The 22,420-nt window shown below is 48.6% G+C and overlaps 1 protein-coding gene and 1 pseudogene across 1 annotated transcript in view; both read right to left on the bottom strand.

The window, feature by feature from the left end:
* Positions 1-22,420, bottom strand: part of LOC144107119 (uncharacterized) — a 25,594-nt gene extending 3,174 nt beyond the window's left edge. Inside the window, exons 1-3 of the mRNA XM_077640105.1 lie at positions 21,940-22,420; positions 16,041-16,333; positions 12,563-12,651 (exon numbers count right to left, since the gene is read on the bottom strand). Coding sequence (XP_077496231.1) covers positions 12,563-12,651; positions 16,041-16,333; positions 21,940-22,302 — 745 coding nt within the window. The 5' untranslated portion in view covers positions 22,303-22,420. The remainder of the gene's footprint in view (positions 1-12,562; positions 12,652-16,040; positions 16,334-21,939) is intronic.
* LOC144108930 (U2 spliceosomal RNA) lies at positions 21,383-21,503 on the bottom strand (annotated as a pseudogene).

Here is a 22,420-nt window from a genome sequence, read left to right as displayed (position 1 = left end):
AATTGCGTTTCACATGAAAAATTTTCGGAAACCGTGCTGGGCGCTGTTGAAGAACGAGTTAGTTTCCATAAAGTTAGCGATATGGGAGTACAGGATGTGCTCTAGTAATTTTCAGGGAATACTGGTTAATGAAATTGGGCGGTAGTTGAGAGGAGAACTTCTGCTACCCGATTTGTGGACCGGGACCACCTTCCCGACCTTCCAGTCAGCAGGAAGAGTGCAGTAGTCGTTGGACTGCTAAAAGATCTTGCAAAGCATAAGTGATGAGTACATTCGAGTGCTTTTCAAAAATTTGCTGTTAATTAGGTCAGTGCCGGGGCTAGGTGATGTTTTAATGTTGTTAAATAATTTCATGATGCCGCTAGGATCAATGCAGACTGGGTCCATTATAGGGTACGCATATGACTGAGAGGGTGGTAATGCTGTGATAGGACAAATAACAAAGTTATTGCTGAAAGTTTTGTTTAATACATCGGGGCAGTCTGCATCCGGTATAGGGAGTCCGTCAGGATCTGTTGAGTGAATTGAGGCGACTTTTCTTGGGTTAACTGTGCGCCAGAATTTTCGGGGATCATTCGTAAGCATGGAGGGTAAGGTGTTAGTGAGGAAATTACTTTTGGCGTTCTTGAGTGCGGTTACATATACGTTATTAGCTGCCGTATAAGCGCTCCATCGGGCGTCTGAAGGGGAACGTGAAGCACTACGAAACAGGCATTTTTTCTTGTTCGATAATCTTTTGAGGTGAAGGTTATACCAAGGTAGATTTGAGTTGCAAGAAATGGTTCATAGGAAAATGTGCTTATCGATTAGTTGTTGGATTTTGTTACTGAAAATACTCCAGTTATTTTCTACTGATCGGTTTTCGAAACCATCGATGAAGGTGTCAAGGAATAGAGACAGTTCATTGTTAATGACCTCGAAATTAGCTTTGTTGTAGTCCCTGATCACTTTTTATCCTGTTAGTTTCATGGGGTGGGGCACATATTTCAACATGAACAGCTAAATTCTCACTTAACCCGGGCCTGTATGTTACATGCGGGACGAGATCGGGGCATGATGTTAGTATTAAATCCAAGGTGTTTGCGGTAGCTTGCTTTAACCTAGTAGGTTGAGTGACTGAGATAACAAAAAGACTGAGCAAAGATTTAAGAAATCGTTACTAACATAAGAGAACGGATTAGGAGTAGGCGAACTGGAAGACCAGGAAATGTTCAGGAAGTTAAAAAAATATCAGCATTAGGATGTCGGAAGTAGGCACTATTAATAGCATCGTGCAACTGTTCGCAGAAGTTTGATGTGAAGTTCGGGGGGCGATAACATAGACCAAGGATTATTTTACGGTGGTGGATTTCAACGCATGCCCAGATGGTTTCAAGGTTGGTATCATTGTATATCGGATATGACCTAATATTTTTAGAAATAGCCAGCAGAACACCACCACTTTGGCATTGCGTGCGGTCTCAACGAAAAACGGAAAAGTGCGATAAATCATTTATTACTTCGCTGTCGTGAATGTTATAATGAAGCCATGTTTCGGTGAGCGCGATGATGGCGTTACATGTGTCAATAAGGGAATGCAAATACTCACGCTTGTTAGTAATGCTTCTTACATTAGCTTGTAAGACAGGTATGCTGCGGGACGGTGACAATTTCCTACTTCCCCTCTCGTATTCCTAGGGCGTGTTATTGACGGTGAGTGAAGAATCGAATAATATCCCGTGAGGAGCCGGCTTGTGGTTCGGGACTGGGCTGTAAATCAGCTCGTGACTGAATAATTCAACGTTCTTAGTTACTTCGTTGTAGATGTAGACTTGATTGTTTACAAACAGCTTGCTGTAGCGAAGCTGGAACTTCGGGGAGAGAGGCAGCCCTTTGCCAAATTCGACAAGTCGACTCCTCGCTAGGCGAGTAGCGTACGAGAAATCCTCAGATGCGGAAAGATTGTTTTCCTTAAGAATATCCCGGGAGTTCAGAATTTTTTCTTTGACTTTAAAGGAACCGAACTTCATGATAATAGGGCGACACTTCGAGGCTGAAAAAGAGCCCAAACGATGAGCACGCTCTATGCATGGGGACAGTGAAACAGGGTCAGCGACAGGAGATAAGGCAGAAATAACCTTTTGCTCTGTTTCATTCCATGTTTCACGTTCATCAGGGATTCCACGCAAGATTAGATTGTTCCGTCTTTATCTTCAAGATCATCTAAGCGAGACTGTAGAACAGCCTGCTGGGAGATGAGATCTCCTGCGGAACTTTGGATGGTTTAAAGGCTTTGCTCAAAGACATCTATGGTGCTAATTTTATTCTCGAGGGTTTGTAGCCGGCCAAATATATCTAAGAACATAATTTCAATGTGTTCCTGGCTTGTCTTGATTTGTTTAATGTCAGCCCAAAGTTACTCTTGGTTTTTGCCAAATTCTAGCGTACGCTCATTGATGTCTTTGAGCATCTGATACATAGCGTCAGATTGATCCGTATCGTCAGTCGTTGAGCGAAGTTTGGGGCCAGCATTGGTCTCAATATCGCCAGAACAAAGCAACAATTGCGGTACATCGAAACAATCACTCAGTTAATCACGGAGCGCATGGGAGCACGACCAGAAAATGATTGTCGGATTTTTTAGCGTATAAAGAGCGTCTACACACCTGCGGTGAGAACAGGAGAACCTATGTACCCCCATGAACCTTATTCCGCCTGTTCCGACCTCGTGTTCCTTCTTCGGAGTGATTTCACTTTCTCCACGAACTCCTCTGGCTTTCCCCATCCTCTGAGAGAACGGACCAATGGAGACCCATGAACCTCTCTTCACATGTTCCTACTTCCTCCCTCTTCGGAGCGGTTTCATTTTTACCGCGCCATCCACTTTTCGCTTTTCCCCCATCCTCTTATAGGTCGCACTAGTGGAGCCCATGAACCTCTTTTCGTCTATTCCGACCTCCTATTCCTTCTTAGCAGTCTTTTAACTTCCTCCATGAACTCCTCCTTTGGTTTGCCCCCTTCCTCTGTGAGACAACACCAGTGGAGCCCCATGAACCTCTTTTCGCCTGTTACGACCTCCTGTTCCTTCTTCGGAGCCCTTTCAGTTTCTCCGCGAATTCGTCCGTTGGCTTTCCCCTATCCTTTGAAAGAACGCACCAGTGGAGGCCCCTGAACCCCTTTCGCCCGCCTGTTCCTACTTCCTGTTCCTTCTTCGGAGCCCTTCCATTTCCTCCACGAACTGCTCCTTTGGCTTTCCCCCATCCTCTGTGAGACCACACCAGTGGAGTCCCGTGAACCTCTTTTCGCCTGTTTCGACCTAATGTTCCTTCTTCGGAGCGGTTTCACTTTAACCGCGCCCTCCACTTCTGGCTTTTCCCCCATCCTCTGAGAGACCAGACTAGCGGAGCCCCATGAACCTCTTCCTTTTCCGACCTCCTGTTCCTTCTTCGGAGCCCTTTAATTTCCTCCACGAACTCCTGCTTTGGCTTTCATTTATCCTCTGAGAGACCGCACCAGTGGAGCCCCACGACCTCTTTTCGCTTGTTCCGACCTTCTTCAGAGCCCTTTTATTTCTTCAACGAACTTTTCCTTACGCTTTCCCCCAACCTCTGTGAGACCGCACCAGTGGTGCTGCATGAACCGCATTTCGCCTGTTTCAACCTCCTCTTCCTTCTTCAGAGCGGTTTCATTTTAACCGCGCCCTCACTTTTGGCTTTTCCCCCATCCTCTGAGAGACCGGACCATTGGAGCCCCATGAACCTCTTTCCTCCTCTTCCGACCTCCTGTTCCTTATTCGGAGCCCTTTAATTTCCTCCACGAACTGCTCCTTTGGCTTTCCTTCATCCTCTGAGGGACCGCGCCAGTGGAGCCCGATGAACCTCTTTTCACCTGTTCCGACCACTGTTTCCTTCTTTGGAGCCCTTTCATTTTCTCCACGAACTCCTTTGGATTTCTCCCATCCTCTTTGAGACAACACCAGTGGCACCCCATGAACCTCTTTTCGCCTGTTCCGACCCCTGTTTCCTTCTTCGGAGCCCTTTCATTTTCTCCACGAACTCCTTTGGCTTTCCCCCATCCTCTGTGAGACCACACCAGTGGAGTCCGGTGAACCTCTTTTCGCCTGTTTCGACCTAATGTTCCTTCTTCGGAGCGGTTTCACTTTAACCGCGCCCTCCACTTCTGGCTTTTCCCCCATCCTCTGAGAGACCAGACTAGCGGAGCCCCATGAACCTCTTCCTTTTCCGACCTCCTGTTCCTTCTTCGGAGCCCTTTAATTTCCTCCACGAACTCCTGCTTTGGCTTTCATTTATCCTCTGAGAGACCGCACCAGTGGAGCCCCACGACCTCTTTTCGCTTGTTCCGACCTCCTTCTTCAGAGCCCTTTTATTTCTTCAACGAACTTTTCCTTACGCTTTCCCCCAACCTCTGTGAGACCGCACCAGTGGTGCTGCATGAACCGCATTTCGCCTGTTTCAACCTCCTCTTCCTTCTTCAGAGCGGTTTCATTTTAACCGCGCCCTCACTTTTGGCTTTTCCCCCATCCTCTGAGAGACCGGACCATTGGAGCCCCATGAACCTCTTTCCTCCTCTTCCGACCTCCTGTTCCTTATTCGGAGCCCTTTAATTTCCTCCACGAACTCCTCCTTTGGCTTTCCTTCATCCTCTGAGAGACCGCGCCAATGGAGCCCGATGAACCTCTTTTCACCTGTTCCGACCACTGTTTCCTTCTTTGGAGCCCTTTCATTTTCTCCACGAACTCCTTTGGATTTCCCCCATCCTCTTTGAGACAACACCAGTGGCACCCCATGAACCTCTTTTCGCCTGTTCCGACCCCTGTTTCTTTCTTCGGAGCCCTTTCATTTTCTCCACGAACTCCTTTGGCTTTCCCCCATCCTCTGTGAGACCACACCAGTGGAGTCCCGTGAACCTCTTTTCGCCTGTTTCGACCTAATGTTCCTTCTTCGGAGCGGTTTCACTTTAACCGCGCCCTCCACTTCTGGCTTTTCCCCCATCCTCTGAGAGACCAGACTAGCGGAGCCCCATGAACCTCTTCCTTTTCCGACCTCCTGTTCCTTCTTCGGAGCCCTTTAATTTCCTCCACGAACTCCTGCTTTGGCTTTCATTTATCCTCTGAGAGACCGCACCAGTGGAGCCCCACGACCTCTTTTCGCTTGTTCCGACCTCCTTCTTCAGAGCCCTTTTATTTCTTCAACGAACTTTTCCTTACGCTTTCCCCCAACCTCTGTGAGACCGCACCAGTGGTGCTGCATGAACCGCATTTCGCCTGTTTCAACCTCCTCTTCCTTCTTCAGAGCGGTTTCATTTTAACCGCGCCCTCACTTTTGGCTTTTCCCCCATCCTCTGAGAGACCGGACCATTGGAGCCCCATGAACCTCTTTCCTTCTCTTCCGACCTCCTGTTCCTTATTCGGAGCCCTTTAATTTCCTCCACGAACTCCTCCTTTGGCTTTCCTTCATCCTCTGAGAGACCGCGCCAGTGGAGCCCGATGAACCTCTTTTCACCTGTTTCGACCACTGTTTCCTTCTTTGGAGCCCTTTCATTTTCTCCACGAACTCCTTTGGATTTCCCCCATCCTCTTTGAGACAACACCAGTGGCACCCCATGAACCTCTTTTCGCCTGTTCCGACACCTGTTTCCTTCTTCGGAGCCCTTTCATTTTCTCCACGAACTCCTTTGGATTTCCCCCATCCTCTGTGAGACCGCACCAGGCGAGCCCCATGAACCTCTTTTCGCCTCTTAATTTTGACCTCCTGTTCCTTCTTCGAAATGGTTTCACTTTATCCGCGCCCTCCACTTCGGGCTTTTCCCCCATCCTCTGAGAGACTGGACCAGTGGAGACCCATGAACCTTTTTCCGCCTGTTCCGACCTCCTGTTTCTTCTTCGGAGCTCTTTCATGTTCTCCACGAACGCCTCCTTTGGCTTCCGCCCATCCTCTGTGAGACCGAACCAGTGGAGCCCCATGAAACTCTTTTATCCTGTTCCGACCTCCTGTTGCTTCTTCGGAGCCCTTTCATTCTTTCCACGAACTCCTCCTCTGGCTTTTCCCCCATCCTTTCTTAGGCCGCACTAGTAGAGCCCCATGAACCTATTTTCGCCTGTTCCGAGCTTTAATGTTTTTTAAATTCTAATGTTCTGAGCCGAGTCTCTTGACGCACACAATCTTGACTTCGAGATGAACTTGAAAACGAAATTGTTTGACATCTGTGAACACTGAAATATAGCCACAGTTTCCATTTAATCTAAATAACCGATGCAACTTGGGGACATTTTTAATTTCCGATTAGTGGAAATCAATTTATTTTCAAATTATTTCGTTCGGAAGCAAACAAGTTTGGGCTAGTTTGACTCACATGCTTCACTGACAGCCTTTCACACATCCATGCTGCAAATGTATTAGAAATGTACTAGAAAAAAATAATCCTTGAAGAGAGGTTTACACTGATATGGCAACTCGGCGCGCATCATTGTAGTCCATCAACCATGCAAAATTCGTAGCTGTTTCGGTGCCCACAAAAAGGAAAGACTAGTGCGCGATGCTTGACGTGTTCGGAAAAGAAATCACTATTTGCATTGATTAGAAACTGGAATTTAAGCCCTTGAAATCGTGGTTTAGGTAAAAAACTGAACTATTGTAGGTACTACGTGTCGTGTTGGGGAAAAAAGACTGATTTCGTATCAGACTCTTCGCCAGCTACGAAGACAACGAAAATAAAGAAAAGTGACGTTGATGTGTGAGGAGCGAAATAACCCCATACAAGCCAGCTGCCCATAGGCCTTCCGCCAAATGGCCGGGCGCATTAAGGAGGTTAGTATACTATAGCGTGAAAGCATTTGAGTCGATGCGTTGTTTGTACAACAATAAGCTTAGTGGAACAAAAGCAGCCGCCTTATGTTGAAAACGAACTTTTTGGCCTCAGCATCGCAAGCAGTGCAAGAAACACAGAGTAATAATTAACAGGTTTGTGAAACTGAAAATTTCCGCTGGATGAAGACAGTGCGTCTAGTGGAAAGAAATTAACTTCATGTAAGCAGAAGTCAAAGAAAAAAATTGGAGCGGTCACTTAAGCTTCGCCTTCAGGGTATGATGCGATAACGTTAATCACTTACTACCCATATATGCGCAATTGGTTACTGTCGACGTTAAATTCATTCATCACTGGGAGTCCTCATACCATTCCTGGCGCAGTGGTGCAGCGGTTATGCGACGGCAGGTGCTGCCACCGGTGGGACTTGTGCGACAAAGGTTGCTCTCCCCGAGCAACCCCTCGCGGCCAATCATTAGCCTAACTGCCACCTGCCGCGGTGATCATTTCGCTCACAATCTGGAGGGCAAGCTAGATGACGGCATGAGGTCACGTGACCTAGCTGGCCCATCTAGGTGTCTTCTCTGGAGGTTTTTCGCCCGCAACTTCGATTCCGAAGTTTCTGCAATACTGCGTTAGCAGTATTGGTTGCACATTTCGCTTTTACTTTGATTGCCACCCAGCCTTCCCGTTTCGTTTTTGAAGTTCATTTCGCAGTGGGCTTCTGGAGGGCGGTGTGGATGGAGTCTTCTATGTAGGTGACTCGTTTACATCGGTGGGTGTTGTGTACACACGCAGACAACGAGTTTTTGCCGAAAGAGGACTATAGCGTGTATGTAATGAGAGCAAACGGAAGGGCTCAGAAAAAGGAAAAGCATCGAATCGCGTCACTCCTTGGCGCACGTCACGTGACAATATCTGTCCCGCTTGCGGTGAACCAGTGAAGTGGCGAGGAGCAGGAAGCACCGTAGCGCGGGCGGGACAGAGATTGTCACGTGACGTGCGCTAAGGAGTGACGCGAATCGCAGGCGCGTGGTTTTCAAATGGCGCGAGAAGTGGCGCAAAGTTGTTAAGCCAGAGTGGCGAGGGTAATACATAAATTATAAATTGGTTTTTGGGTAAAGGAAATGGCGCAGTATCTGTTTCACATATCGGCGGACACCTGAACTGCGGCGCCGTAAGGGAAGGGATAAAGGAGGGACTGAGAGAAGAAAGGAAGAAAGAGGTGCTGTAGTGGAAGGCTCCGGTACAATTTCGAGGTTTCTGGAATAATTTCGAGGGTAATCGCATTTCCGAAGATTTAAAGAACTGATATGGCCATTGCTAACGGCCGGGTACAAATCTCTATTTGCAGTATCGTCCAGTATTATATCGGCCATACTAGTTTTCGAAACACGAAATAACACACACAAAAAAGACATTATGCTATAGAACTTTTTATTATTATCTGAAAAGTGTGCCACATACTATTCGATGGGAGATGCGGCGCGTATGGAAAAGCAGTAAGGTTTCGGTTTTGAAGTTTATACAGCGCGAGTGGAGAAATTAAGCTTATAAACCAGTTGCCCTCTGTGGTCTTGGATAGCAGATGAAGCTGCACTCGGCAAGAGTGGAAGTGGTAAAGATACGACCGTGAAATGAGTTTCTGTTTCACATTTTGCCCATTTTACCGCGAGACGGCGGAAAATCATTCGGGCTGCAAGCAACTGTGCGCGCGGATGTGTTGTCGGCGTGTTTTCTCGCGGGTTACGTTTTCATCGAAATCCAACTTAATCGTCCACTTACGGTAAGTCTACACGATTATTTGATATTCAGTTGGTCTCCTTAACCACTGTAGCTGTGCCTGCAGAACAGATTATGTGCGCAGCGACAAACTTCCTATTATTGTTTGTTGGCGGCGTTATAAGGTCCCAACTAAGCAGCGGAAGCCATTGGGTTCTCGACTAATGTCGCTTACCTTAACGCGCGGAAAGGCAGTCTGTGCGAAACCCGTGATGTAAGCCGCTCCTCGCGAGCTGTCTACTGGCTTTTTCGTGTTGCAAGGTAGATGCGCGGCCAGAAATATCGCTTAGCCCGTGAATGACGGCCGAAAGGGAACTATGCGTTAGTTAGCGCCGTGTGAGCTCGATTTACTTGGCACCTCCGGAAACGCACACTCACGTTCTGAGGTGAATTACATGTTTTTTTTTAATCCTTGTGTTATCGCTTGTCCGGACCATGGAGTGCTGTTCGCTGATAGGCGTGCATTGCTTGTTACGTGCAGACGCTCGCTCGGTGCGCGTCGTGGACAGCGACGTTTCACCAAATATGTTTTGTAACGCTATAGGCTAAAGCACGGGACGTTTGTCAAAGTTGTCGTTAAGCAGCGCTGGAGGAATGCTTAGAGTGCGATGGTTGAATAAATATCGTTGCCGGCGCGAATAGTAAGCATGTACAAACACCATGAAGAACCTACGAGCTGCATCCCGGCTCCCCTTTCGTTTCACACGCATGGATTCGTCCATCCCTGTTATCTGAGCCGTTGGCCCCCGCCGCTGGCCCGTAGGCACTTCATTTTGAAAGCCGAGTAAAGGTCACCTCGACAAGAGATGGCTTACATTTCGTTCCGAGAGGCTCGTTCATGAGCCCTGCTCAAGCGAGCACTAATTTCTCGAATACCATTTGTGCGAGAGGCAGAGTATTCGTTTCTGATCTCTACTCGCATACATACATGAAAAAACGCCCATGAAACTTGGGGGCTCATTTGCGCCGCGAATGCAGTTCAGCTCGCGCTGTGTTATTATGGTGCGGTTGTTGATGAAGACGTTAACTGTTTCATTGAAATAGTTCCTACTTTGAGCGCGTTCGTTGCGTTCGTTGATTTTTCTAGCAGCGTTAGGTTAGGATACCTGCATGCAAGAACAATCTTTTTACTGCTCTGTTCGGGCTGCGCTTGAAGGAAAAAACAGTGAATTTGAGACGGTATTTGATCGTGAAAGTAATGCGTATGTTAGCTGAAGCTCACGTCCGCTTTTTAAACGGCGCAGCTGCAGCCGCTATTTGCTGTTCGAGCTTTTCTGGATAATGAACGCAGCGTGGAAGCGCTGCAACCCGCTTGTTTCTAAGAGCGTGCGCTGATGCTGAGTATGCTGTTCCGTCTTTGTGCTTCAGGTTATGGGCGAAAAACTGTGGTGGGAGAACTGGCTCGCAGTCTGCCTGGTAGGGTTTGCTTAGCTCGTGCCCGTTTGAGTATCGGGGTAAATATTATCGCGCTCATTATGAGCTACACCGCGCAAGCACGTGACCGAGCGCACTCCAAGGTTGTACAGCGGCGCCGATTGTGCCGTGTTTTCGAGTTATCTGGAGAGAGTGTAGCTGTTCATGCAAGCGCGCGTGACCTCCGCTTGCTTGCTTTCACCTTCACCCTCGCTTAGTCTTGTTGTGGTATCAGTTTCGAAAATGATATCGGGAGCCGTCGATTGACGCCCAAGCATCGCGCTTGGGCCCGTCTCGATTCACACAATCGGCGATATTTAGTGCGCCACTTTGCGCTTAATCATTTTACTGTTCGGGGAATGCTGTACTGAAGCGCCGCAGGCTAATATGCGTGAAAGTGGCTGCTTGTAGTGAACAGAATAAAGGGCAATGGGGAACTTGCGCTGAAGTTTGCGGTGCCGATTGCAGCGCCATAACACACTGCCTAGCGAGAAGAGCAAGCAGTTTTGGGTAGCACTCTTAGTATTTTTCCGCGCCACCTTCAGGCGCTTATTGGCGTGAGCCTCCGCGCTCTGTCGAAGGCGCACGTGCCGTGCGTCAGCTATCTGGGCTACGCCGAGAGAAGCTAGGCAATGAATGCTGTCAGCCAAACGTGGGTATCTAATCGCGCAGAATGTGTTCTAGCGTTTGCAGCTGCCCAATAAGCGGCTAACAAAAGCAGTTTTTAGTCACCGAATGGAACAATTGCAATGCCACCTTGGCAGCGCAGGTTCGCCATACGTTTTGTCAGCTCGAAGCATGTCCCGGGTGCCCAATAGTGTGCGATTGCAATAGTTGAACTGTTGTTAAAGCAGTGTACCCAACGCCAAGTAGCTGAAATGACTGGGCTTCATCCGCATCAGCGGCGCTCCTCATAAACGTCTCCCTCGAGCAACGACTGCAGCTCAGGACAAGAATAGTTTTCATGCCGTGCGGGCGAGCCCCTTCAGCACTGCCAAGGAGATAGGTGCTGCCGCTGGTGTGTCAACACTAAAACGAAGGCTGGCGGAAGGAAACCTCAAGAGCCACTTGGCGGCGTAGAAGCGCTCTCGTCAGCCGCAAACTTGACTGCCTGACTTAAATTCGCTAGTGAGCACGCTAACTGGACCACGGATGACTGGAAAAGTGTAATATTTTCCAACGAGTCCACCTTCACAGCCCGCTGGGATCAAAAGCAACGAGTGTGGCGCCCTGTCAATGCCCGTCACGACCCCCTTTACGAGCAGGAAGTGGCATCGAGTGGCCATAATGCTGTTAATGTGAGGGAAGCTGTATCTAGAGATGGACTTGGTGGCTTGCACCGTATTGAAGGACACCTGGCATCGGTAAGATATCGTGACATTCTCGATTATGTCACGATTCCTTACGCTTTGGACGGCCCTTTTCCTGACGGATATTTCCTTTTCCAACACGACCTGTCTTCTGGCTGCAGATCAAAGGTTGTTTAGAACCTCCTAAACGAACGAGGAATATATGACCATAAATTTACAGACTAATCTAGAGGATTTGTCTGTAGAAAGTCTGTAGACTTCATAGACTACTCTAGCATTTGTCTATACAGTGTCTATAGACAAAAGTCTACTAAAAGTGTATGGTCATAAATCTATATAGACTAGTCTATAGGATTTGTCCTTAGAAATACTGTAGACTTCATAGACCAACGTCTATAGAGAGTTTGTGGACTGTCTAAAGAAATTTTTGTAAGGGCAATTTGAGCACAGAATGCATAGCAGTGCCTCGACGGCTTACATTATGCTGACCGCGTATCAGAGGTTTCGTTTTCTGTTTTCTTCAAAGTAACTCGTCTAATTCCAACAGTCCTAACATATTCAGCGTTAATCAACGTGGCTAAAGAGGCTACAACTAAACTATAACAGCTTTGGCACCCGCTTGCAAAGTATCACGACTTCGGAACTCAAGGAGAAGGCCCAGAGTTGTCCGCATTCTAGTGATACCGGACGAAGGAGCGATTTAGTATGCGGTCTAAACCAAGCTATAGGCAGGTGAGGCTACGAAAATAAAATAGACGGCGACTCGCAGTTTTACCATGATAGCGCAAAAGGCCCCGTTACCTAGCAGATACAGCGTTGTCATTGTCGACGTTTTAAGCGAAAAATCACGGGCATGACTCTGGCAGGTAGTGCCCAGAGAACAAACTAGAAGGCAAGTGGGCTACCTATAGATCTCGTGACCTTGCGGAGTCATCGCAACCTAGCCACCGGATTGTGAACAAACTGCCCACCGTGGCAGGTTGCAGTTAAACTAATGATTGGTCGCTCGGGAAGAGCAATAAGGGCCACACAAGGCCCACCGGTGGGAACACCTGCCATCGCAGGGCAGTGGCGCATCGCTTAACAGATCTGCACCACTGCGCCAGGAGGGGTATAGGACTCCTATGGATCTATGAATGGAAAGTTTATAACGGCCTTCCACATATATGAGAATTACCCAATAAACCCATTATCCTATCGCGTCATACCCTTAAGGCAGAGCTTAAGCGTCCCCTCCAATTTTTAGGGCGTACCGTGGAGTAACTTCGCTTGTCCCACTCCCAAGTTGAAGTCCATCTGGCACCAAGGACCCTTGTCTGCAGGCATTTCATAGTCTGCGGCACTGGAAAAGGAGTGGGTGGGCCAAATTAGCAGCACGCTCAGCTTCAGAGCATGACACTACACGTCGTTTCTTTCCTTGGTGTGGTTTCAGTAGACGTGGCCATTGCGAATTAGCAGGCCCATGTTATTTGTTATCTTCGGTTCCAACCACCCTGTTTCAAATGCACTTGGCTACGCGCACTGTGCTGATTCATTTGCAGCTTCAGATATCGTTAGCTCGCACGCCTTACGCTGTTATCATCGTGATGCGGTTATAGACAAACATTGGTGAGCACTTGCTTACACATTCAGTGCACAGGTTAACACCTCTTTAAAAAAATCTATTAGAGCTTTAAACGGTTATTCGCCTTTCCAAACAAGACAATTGGCTCTGTCCGACCAGAAACAGACTTCTGGGTGAATCATAGCTGAAGCGCTCCTATCTGCCTATTTCTGAGAGCATTTTGTCGTTGTTTTTTAATAAAAAGCTTATCACATGAGTGCAAAAGGGAGGCGCACCCATCATCCCTGCTTAAATCTGCAACTCTATCTTCATCGGGCCGATCGCTGTGAAACTTGTCGCTGGCCTTGAAGTTTGATATTCGAACCTGGATCAGATGTTGCGCCTCTGCCAGAAGTGCGGGCTACTTTTGACCTCTTCCCAAACCTTTTCGTAGTGCAGAATAGCTCGGACATAGTCACGAAAACGCAAAGGACAAGACGAGCGAGAAGAAAGGGTTCTCACAGGACACGGCGCTGTCGCCTCCATCATGTCCTTTGAGCACCTTACGCTTTGCGTTTCCAGGCTATAGCTGCCATGTTGGAGCTATTCAATAAGCGCCAGCTACCGTTATAAAAATGATCTATAAACTTCCTATAGACAGCGTATAGGTTGCCTTTCTATAGGTATTTCCTTTCGACTGTTCATAGGTTATAGGCCGTCCATTGACAAAGGCGTACTGGAGGTTTGGCTTAGTTTATCCGGTTTAACGTCCCAAAGCGACTAAGGCTGATGGACGCCGCAGTGGTGGACTTCGGACAATTTCGACCACCCGGGGTTCTTTAATGAGCACTGATATCGTACAGTACAAAGGCCTCTAGCATTTCGCTTGCATCGAAATCCAACCGCCGCGGCCAGTATCGAACCCGCTTCTTTCGGGCCAGCAGCCGAGCACCATAATCATTGCGCCACCGCGCCGGTTCATGCTAAATGAGTATGGTCATAAATCTGTAGTCTATAGACACACTATAGGATTTGTATTGTCTACAGACACATCATCATCATCAGCCCGACTACGCTCACTGCAGGGCAAATGCCTCTCCCATGTCTCTCCAATAAACCTTGTCCTGCACGAACTACGCCCACCGTGTGCCCGCAAAGCTCCTAATCTCATTCGCCCACCTAACCTTCCGCCGCCCACTGCTACGCTTGCCTTCTCTTGGAATCTACTCTGTTACCCTTAAGGGCCAGCGGCTATCTTGCCTTGGCATTACATGCCCTGCCCAAGCCCATTTCTTCCTCTTGATTCCGACTAGGATGTCATTAACCCGTGTTTGTTCCTTCACCCACTCCGCCCGCTTCCGAAGTTGATAAATAAGCGCAAGGTAGCCGACATAAGGAATTTTAATGTGGAGAGAATCGAGCAAGCCCTAAAGAACGGAGGTAGCCTAAAACCGGTGAAGAGGAAACTAGGCACGGGTAAAAACCAGATGTATGCGCTTAGAGACAAGGAGAACAATGTAATTAGCAATATGAATAAGATAGTTAAAGCAGCCAAAGAGTTCTACACAAATCTACACAGTATCCAGTGTAATCAGAACGTTAATGGGAGAGACAGTAGCGCACAGCAATACGTCATCCCGTCAGTAAAGAAAGAGAAAGTAAAGAAAGCCTTACGAGCAATGCAAAAGGGAAAAGCAGCTGGGATGGATCAGGTAATAGCAGACTTGTTGAAGGATGGAGGGGAGATTGTGCTAGAAAAACTAGCCACGCTGTGTACGCAATGCCTTCTGACCTCGAGCGTACCAGAAGCTTGGAAGGACGCTAACATTATCTTAACTCATAACAAAGGCGACGCCAAGGGCTTGAATAATTACAGACCGATCAGCTTGCTGTCCGTCGCCTACAAGGTATTTACTAAGGTAATCGTTAATAGAGTCAGGGCAACCTTAGAATTTAATCAACCAAATGATAAGACAGGCGTTCGTAAAGGATATTGTGCAATAGATCATATTCACACTATCAATCAGGTGATAGAGAAATGCGCAGAATATAACCAACCCTTATATATAGTCTTCATTGATTACGACAAACTATTTGACTCAGTGGAAACCTCAGCAGTCATGCAGGCATTGCGAATTCACAATGTAGATATGGTGTAGAAGTTATAGCAACTGCACAGCTACCATAGTCCCCCATGAAGTCAGCTATAAAATTCCAATAAGGAAGGGCGTCAGGCAGGGAGACACGATATCGCCAATGCTATTCGCCGTCTGTTTACAGGAAGTATTCCGAGGCCTGAATTGGGAACAGTTGAGGATAAGAGTTAATGGAGAATACTTAAATAATCTGCGATTCGCCGATGGCATTGCTTTGCTGAGTCACTCAGGAGATTAACTGCAAAGCATGATCAATGAGTTAGACAAGCAGAGCAGAACGGTGGGTCTAAAAATTAACATGCAGGAAACGCTTTGCTGAGTCACTCAGGAGATTAACTGCAAAGCATGATCAATGAGTTAGACAAGCAGAGCAGAACGGTGGGTCTAAAAATTAACATGCAGGAAACGAAAGTAATGTTCAGCAGTCTAGCAAGGGAACAGAAGTTTGCAATAGGCAGCGAGGTGCTGGAAGTGGTAAAGATACTTGGGGCAGGTAGTGACCGCTGATCCGGATCATGATATGGAAATAACTAGAAGAATAAGAATGGGGTAGAGCACACATGGCAGGTTCTCGCAAGTCATGAATGCCTGTTTGGCAATATCCCTCAAGAGAAAATATACAACAGGTATATCTTATCTTCGGGGCAGAAACTTGGAGGCTAGCGTAAAGGGTTCAGATTAAGTTAAGGACAACTGCATTAACACCTCTTTTTGGGCTAGTTGGTGCATGTTTTGGCGCTAGTTTTTCTCGAATTTAAGTTAAGGGCAACGCATCGAGCCATGGAAAGTAAAATGATAGGTGTAACGTTAAGAGACAGGAAGCGGGCGGAGTGGGTCTACAGACTAATCTATAATTTGCCCGCAGAAAACATATAGACTTTATTGGCAAAAGACTATGGACACTCTGCACACTGTCTAAAGAAATGTTTAGTGTACCCCAACTTTCTATTTTAATTCATCAACTTTTCACTGTAGCCTGGCCTGTCTTGCGTGCCCGAGCAGGGCAGAGTGACGAGTGACGGCGGCGCTTACAGGGCCCGCAGTAGTGCGGCGGCGTCTCGCTTCCCGAAGAAGTGCGCTCGGTGCAGCAGGTGGCAGTAGCAGTGGCACGAGCAGCAGCAGCGGCGGCCCGCGGCCCTTTTGCTGAGCTCGTGCAGTGCCTGCGGCGGCCAGTGGGCCTGCCAGAGGAACAGCGTGGCCGTCGCCAGGGTGGTGTGCTTCGTCGCGGCCGGCGGCTGCTGTTCCCAGATGGCGCGCACGGCGGCGATGCTTTGCCACAGCGTCGCGGCGAGGGGCTCCCACGGGGGCGCTGCCTCACCCGCCAGCTGCGCAAGCGTTTAAGGGCTCCAGCTCATCACCGAGGAAAATGAAAATCGTTTTTTTTAGGGGAAAGGAAATGGCGCAGTATAATAATAATTGGTTTTTTAGGGAAAGGAAATGGCGCAGTATCTGTCTCATATATCGTTGGACACCTGAACCGCGCCGTAAGGGAAAGGAGAAGGGAGGGAGTGAAAGAAGAAAGGAAGAAGGAGGTGCCGTAGTGGAGGGCTCCGGAATAATTTCGACCACCTGGGGATCTTTAACGTGCACTGACATCGCACAGCACACGGGCGCCTTAGCGTTTTTCCTCCATAAAAACGCAGCCACCTGTCTCGTATATCGTTGGACACCTGAACCGCGCCGTACGGAAAGGGATAAAGGCGGGAGTGAAAGAAGAAAGGAAGAAAGGGGTGCCGTAGTGGTGGGCTCCGGAATAATTTTGACAACCTGGGGATTTTTAACGTGCACTGACATCGCACAGCACACGGGCGCTTTAGCGTTTTGCCTCCATAAAAACGCAGCCGCCGCGGTCGGGTTGGAACCCGGGAACTGGATTAGTAGCCTAGCGCGCTAACCACTGAGCCATCACGGCGGGTCACACTGAAGAAAATGAAAATCGTTTTTTTTTTGTGGAGGGGAAAGGAAATGGCGCGGTATCTGTCTCGCGTATCGGCGGACACCTGAACCGCGCCGTAAGGAAGGGATAAAGGAGGGAGTGAAAGAAGAGAAGAAAAAAGAGGTGCCGTAGTGGAGGGCTCTGGGATAATTTCGACCACCTGGGGATCTTTAACGTGCACTGACATCGCACAGCACACGGGCGCCTTTGCGTTTCGCCTTCATCGAAACGCGGCCGCCGCGGTCGGGTTTGAACCCGGGTACTCCGCACCACTGAGCAACCGCGGCGGGTACAACGGTCTACTTCCTTTCTCCTTTGGCCATGTATTACAGACGCTAGTGCCAATTTCTCCTTCAGTTACGTTCATGGCAGGCGAGGGGCATCATAACGTCGTACTAATTATATCCATGACAACGGTCGACCGAAACACGCGGTCTCGAGGGCCGGGGGTGGGGTGTTCGCACGGCATCTGCTTCCCTAGCGGACTGGACCAAAATCGGGCCCCGTAGGGGAGGTGGGTGGATGTATCAATGTCCGCTCTGTGCGCTGCCGCGCATCGCGCTTTACTTCGGTTCCCTTACACCTTTGCATTGCTGTTGCGGCATGTTAAAATTGGTGACGCTGCTGGTCACCAGTGGCAACCATATCGCTCGGCCTATGTAGGGAGAACAGAGAACAATTTTTCATGTTTTTATTGGCACATCCTTGCTGTTACATTCAGCAGAAAAATTATATTACTTCTCAGAACACATTATATGTCTACGTTACAGAATTCCGCACAATTCATATAATGCGTATCGACACACCACAGGTGTTGAAGGCGGAGCTGACGTTTTCAGTGCAGCTTTTCGTGCATAATTACGCAATACACGTGCAGTCATTTCGCGCATACTGAATTCACGCAATACAGAAGATCATTCCGTCACATAACGAGTGCACGCAATTTGATGCATGTATGATTTACCTTAAAATCGTAAATAATTGCAAAAAAAAATTGGTCAGTATTCACGTGAAAACGTGAAAACAAACCACTATCACGCAATGGCCTTCACTGTCCATGCAAATATACGCGACACCAATAGAATTCAGTTAACATACAGTTGCAAATCGGTTCCCATGGTGTGCCAACTCTTCTTCGGAACAAACATAACTTCTTCGTCAACAGCACTGACTAAATCATAGTTCGTAATTCACGGCACCGAAATAAACATGGCTCCCGAAAAAGTGTACGCAGGTGGCAGTTCCTGTCGCATCCTTGCTGGTCTCACTGCACTCTTCGCAATTTCGAGGTGTCGCGAGTGCAAAACCAAAACATCACCGTAGATATCACTGCACCGACATCACTAACACATGAAGTAACATGACGCCAAAGTGGCTGTGACCTGCGTCGCAAAGCAGGCTATATCGCCCCAGATAACGCGACTGGCGGAGCTGACGAAACAAGCAAAGGATACGCGGCGGTTACGAACCTTCTTGGGCTTAGATCTTGTTTTTCCGTATTGAAAAAATGTGTATAGGGTGTAGGATTATGACACATTTGGTTTTGGTTTGTAGGACTGACGTCCCAAAGTTAATCTGGCTATTAGGCCCACAGTAGTGGATGGCACTGGATAATTTAGACCACCTGGGGACCTCATAACGTGCACTGACATTGCACAGTACTCGGGGCCCCGGCATTTCTCCTCTATGGAAATGCGACTGCCGAGGGCGGGTTCGAACCCGCATCTTGCGTTTACTGAGCGATGTCAGTGTACGTTAAAGGACCCCAGGGGGTCGGAGTTACCCAGAGCCCCCGACTACAGCGTTTGCTTTGCGACGTAAATCCTATACAGCCAAACTAAATGTGACATAGTCCTATTTCCTTACTCATTAAAATCTGTACACATTTCTCAATACGGTCATCACAGACACTAGTGTCGAGTCCTTTTTAATTTACTTTCATAGCGGGTAGGGGGCAGAATAAAGGTTTCAGAGAAGGTTTCTCGAATTAGCCGGGACCGAAGTGGTTCGCGCTTTCTTTCCCCTGGTGTAGCGGTGCACTAACATCGCACAGCACACGGGCACCTTAGCGTTTCGCCTCCATAAAAACGCAGCCGCCGCGGTCGGGTTCGAACGCGGGAACTCCGGTTAGGGCGCTCGGCTACTGATCCGGAGTTCCCGGGGTCGAACCCGACCGCGGCGGCTGCGTTTGTATGGAAGCAAAACGCTAATGTGCCCGTGTGCTGTGCGATGTCAGTGCACGTTAAAGATCCCCAGGTGGTCTAAATTATTCCGGAGCCCTCCACTACGGCACCTCTTTCTTCCTTTCTTCTTTCACTCCCTCCTTTATCCCTTCCCTTACGGCGCGGTTCGGGTGTCCGCCGATATGTGAGGCAGATACTGCGCCATTTCCTTTCCCCAAAAACCAATTATTATTATTATTATTATTCGTGTAGCGATAGAACACTGCTCTGGCGTGGCGCGGCGTATAGGCGTATGTGGACGCATTAGCTTATGACCCTACAGCGCTAAATGAGGTAGCCCTGTTGTGAAAATGTCGGTTTTGGACAATTTTTCAATTTGTTTCGGCGAACACGGCATTAAACGTGCCAATTTCGCTGATCTTTGCCTGAAACCTGTTTCACTTTGCAAACCGAGCCTCGAACAGAAACCGAAATGAAAACCGAAATTCTAGAGCACCTAATTCGTATTTGGCCTAACCACGCTAAATCGTCCGTATTTTTTTTAATTTCTGATTTCGTAAGCCGACCCTGCGACGTTAGAAGTGTACGGACGCACAAAAAGCAAGACCGCAGGACGCCTTGCCATTGGCCGCTACCAATGAAATGTGCTCCGTCGATGTTTTTTCATTTACATCGGTAGTTATCATTGCATAATTTTATGACGCATGCATCCCGTGTTTCGAATTCAGCCCGAGACCCCGATCGATTTGGCCCACATGAAAAGTGATTTATTGTCTACAGTCACCCTAAAGGGGAGCTCATCATCTTATATGACGCCATAGATTAGCTCTACTATATTCTAGGCACTATAGCGCTGCGATGGCTAGGTTTAGTTTCGTGGGAGTTTAACGTCACAATGCGACTAAGGCTACGAGGGACGCCGTAGTGAAGGGTTCCGGAAATTTCGTTCACCTGGGGTTCTTTAACGTGCACTGACATCGCACAGTAGATGGGGCTCCATAATTTCGCCTTCATCGAAATTCGACCGCTGTGGCCTGGATCTAACCCGCGTCTTTCGGGTCAGCAGCCGAGCGCCCTAACGACTTAGCCACCGCGGCGGCTGCTACGATGACTCTCAAGACATGTTATCCAACAAAGAATTGAGATCCGGACGAAAATATGTTGGCTTATCCTGTAATTTCGAACAGCATGCTTGAGCGACAGTTCGGCCACGAGCTTGGTGAGCGTATGAACAGCCAAGTATTCAGCATTAACTTTTAATGCCACGTGACGTCATCGATAACGTCTTCTGATGACTGTCACACCATGCGTATCGAGCGGAGCATACGGAACACATCAATTGTCATTCCCCACGAGAAGTTATCCGAAATGTGTTAACACTGCGATTTCAGTCATGTTACGTGTCTTGGTTGGCGTCTTAATCTCGCAACTCCTACAACATGTCTACCCAAATGAGTATCTTACCCGGTCAATTCAGTGCCCAACACAACAGTGCTCAAAACATGCAGAGTCGTCCTGTAATTTCAGTCGCGACAAGCTACGTCTTCAGTGACGTAATCGTATGACTTCTGCATCTTGTGTGTTATGCCCTTCAGATCGTCAAGTTGATAACAAATACGAATAGATTTAAATTGTGTTTAATCATCCTCTAGTTTCGCTCAATTCACGTGACATAAGCGCTGTATTACTAATCACGCATCTTTTGACATCCTGCACTTGTACATTATGATGCATTACTACTCCCAAATACTTAATTCAGAACTGATTAGCCTTCTACCGAGCACGAAGCAACCCAACATATGCTATGCAACTCAAGTGATATGACGTCATCAGAGACTTGCTGGTATCGTCTCACCACCACTACATAACGAATTCTGAACTGGTCGCTTTGATATCTAACATACAGGAACTCATGATACGTCGTCAAATATCGCAATAGCACGATGTCGGCGTTAATACTGTAATCTGCCAGCGCGAAAGACTGAGACTGAGTAAAGGAAGAAGGAAAGCGCTGAATAAACTAACTTTTATTAGCTGCTGATTTTCATTTCTGTTTAGGTTTGGTACGGGATGGTACAGATGGCTTGCATGTGACGTCGCGGACTTCATCATGTCTGTCTGTTGTTGCCAGGAAGAAAGAAAAGGAAAGTGCAGAGGCCTGCTCACTGGCTCAAGCCGAGCCACAATCGCTACCACGTGCAGATAGTAGGAGAGTTGAAAGATGGGATAGAAAGACAGGATAGAAAAGACGCGCTAAAGACAAGGCCGATCCCGGAGGTAGTGCAATACCGGGCCAACCGGTGGCGAAAGTGAAGCAAGCTTCAAACTCTCCGCCACATTTCCAAAAATAAGTCCAATTGGACCCGTTACAGATATTCTACGGGGTCCGGACATTCGCTGATAGTGGACCATGCGTTGTTTCTACAGCGCACATCCGAGAAGGCGAGGATAAGCGGATATTATTATAACCTCGGTCCTGACCCACCGACATGGCGGCCACTCTGGCGTTGGTGCAAGCCATCCCCATCCGTAGCTGTCTTTCTTCGCCTAGGAAGAGCGCGAATTCTGTTTATTAGCCATTTGCTGAACCTGAACCTAAGCGTGGCACAGTCCCGTTCAGCGATCAGCTGCAGTACGGCTATCTCTGGTGGAGTGACGGCGATGTCAACGCCTTCACACGCAAGGTGAATGCACTTAAGATGCTTTCGCTGGCTTAGATGAGCCTTGTACCGAGGTTCGTCGCATGCCGAAAAGCGAGCTACTGAGTTGGTGTGCAGCTAACGCGAGCAGGACCTCAACGATGGCGCGATACCTGTGCTAGTTGTCCGTCGGGTGGCTGGAGCCGGTGGAAGGAGAGCCAGAGGCGTCGCGCCCGGTCGTGGATGGCGCCCGAGCACCAGGCCGTGTCCGCCATGAGGCCCACCTTGAGGATGGCGAGCCACACGAGGGGTCCTCCTGCATCGTGTGCACCGTCGCCCGCCGCGGCGACGGGTGACGTCGCCGCCTTGCAGCCCTCGTTGTGGTGGCTCTGCGTGGCGGCGGCGACGAGATCCGGTGATCGCGCTTCAGCCGTCGTCTCGGCCGTCGTCTTCGTCGGTGCTGGCGGCGACGGCCGCACGGCTGCTGTGTGGTGGTGACGGCTTGCCCCGTCTTCGAGCTGCGGCCCTCCACTCATGGGGAGCCTACAGTCGTCGAGAGCGGGCCGTTTGGGCACACGGGCTGAAGCCACGAGCAGCTGCTGGCCGCTGCCGGCTGGCCTGGAGCGTGCTCATTGAGCCACTGGGGGGCGCGCT

Source organism: Amblyomma americanum, chromosome 10 (assembly GCF_052857255.1).
Source record: "Amblyomma americanum isolate KBUSLIRL-KWMA chromosome 10, ASM5285725v1, whole genome shotgun sequence".
Taxonomy (NCBI): Eukaryota; Metazoa; Arthropoda; class Arachnida; order Ixodida; family Ixodidae; genus Amblyomma; species Amblyomma americanum.
The sequence above is the reverse complement of the archived record's forward strand: the minus strand, read 5'-3'. Positions and strand labels throughout refer to the sequence as shown.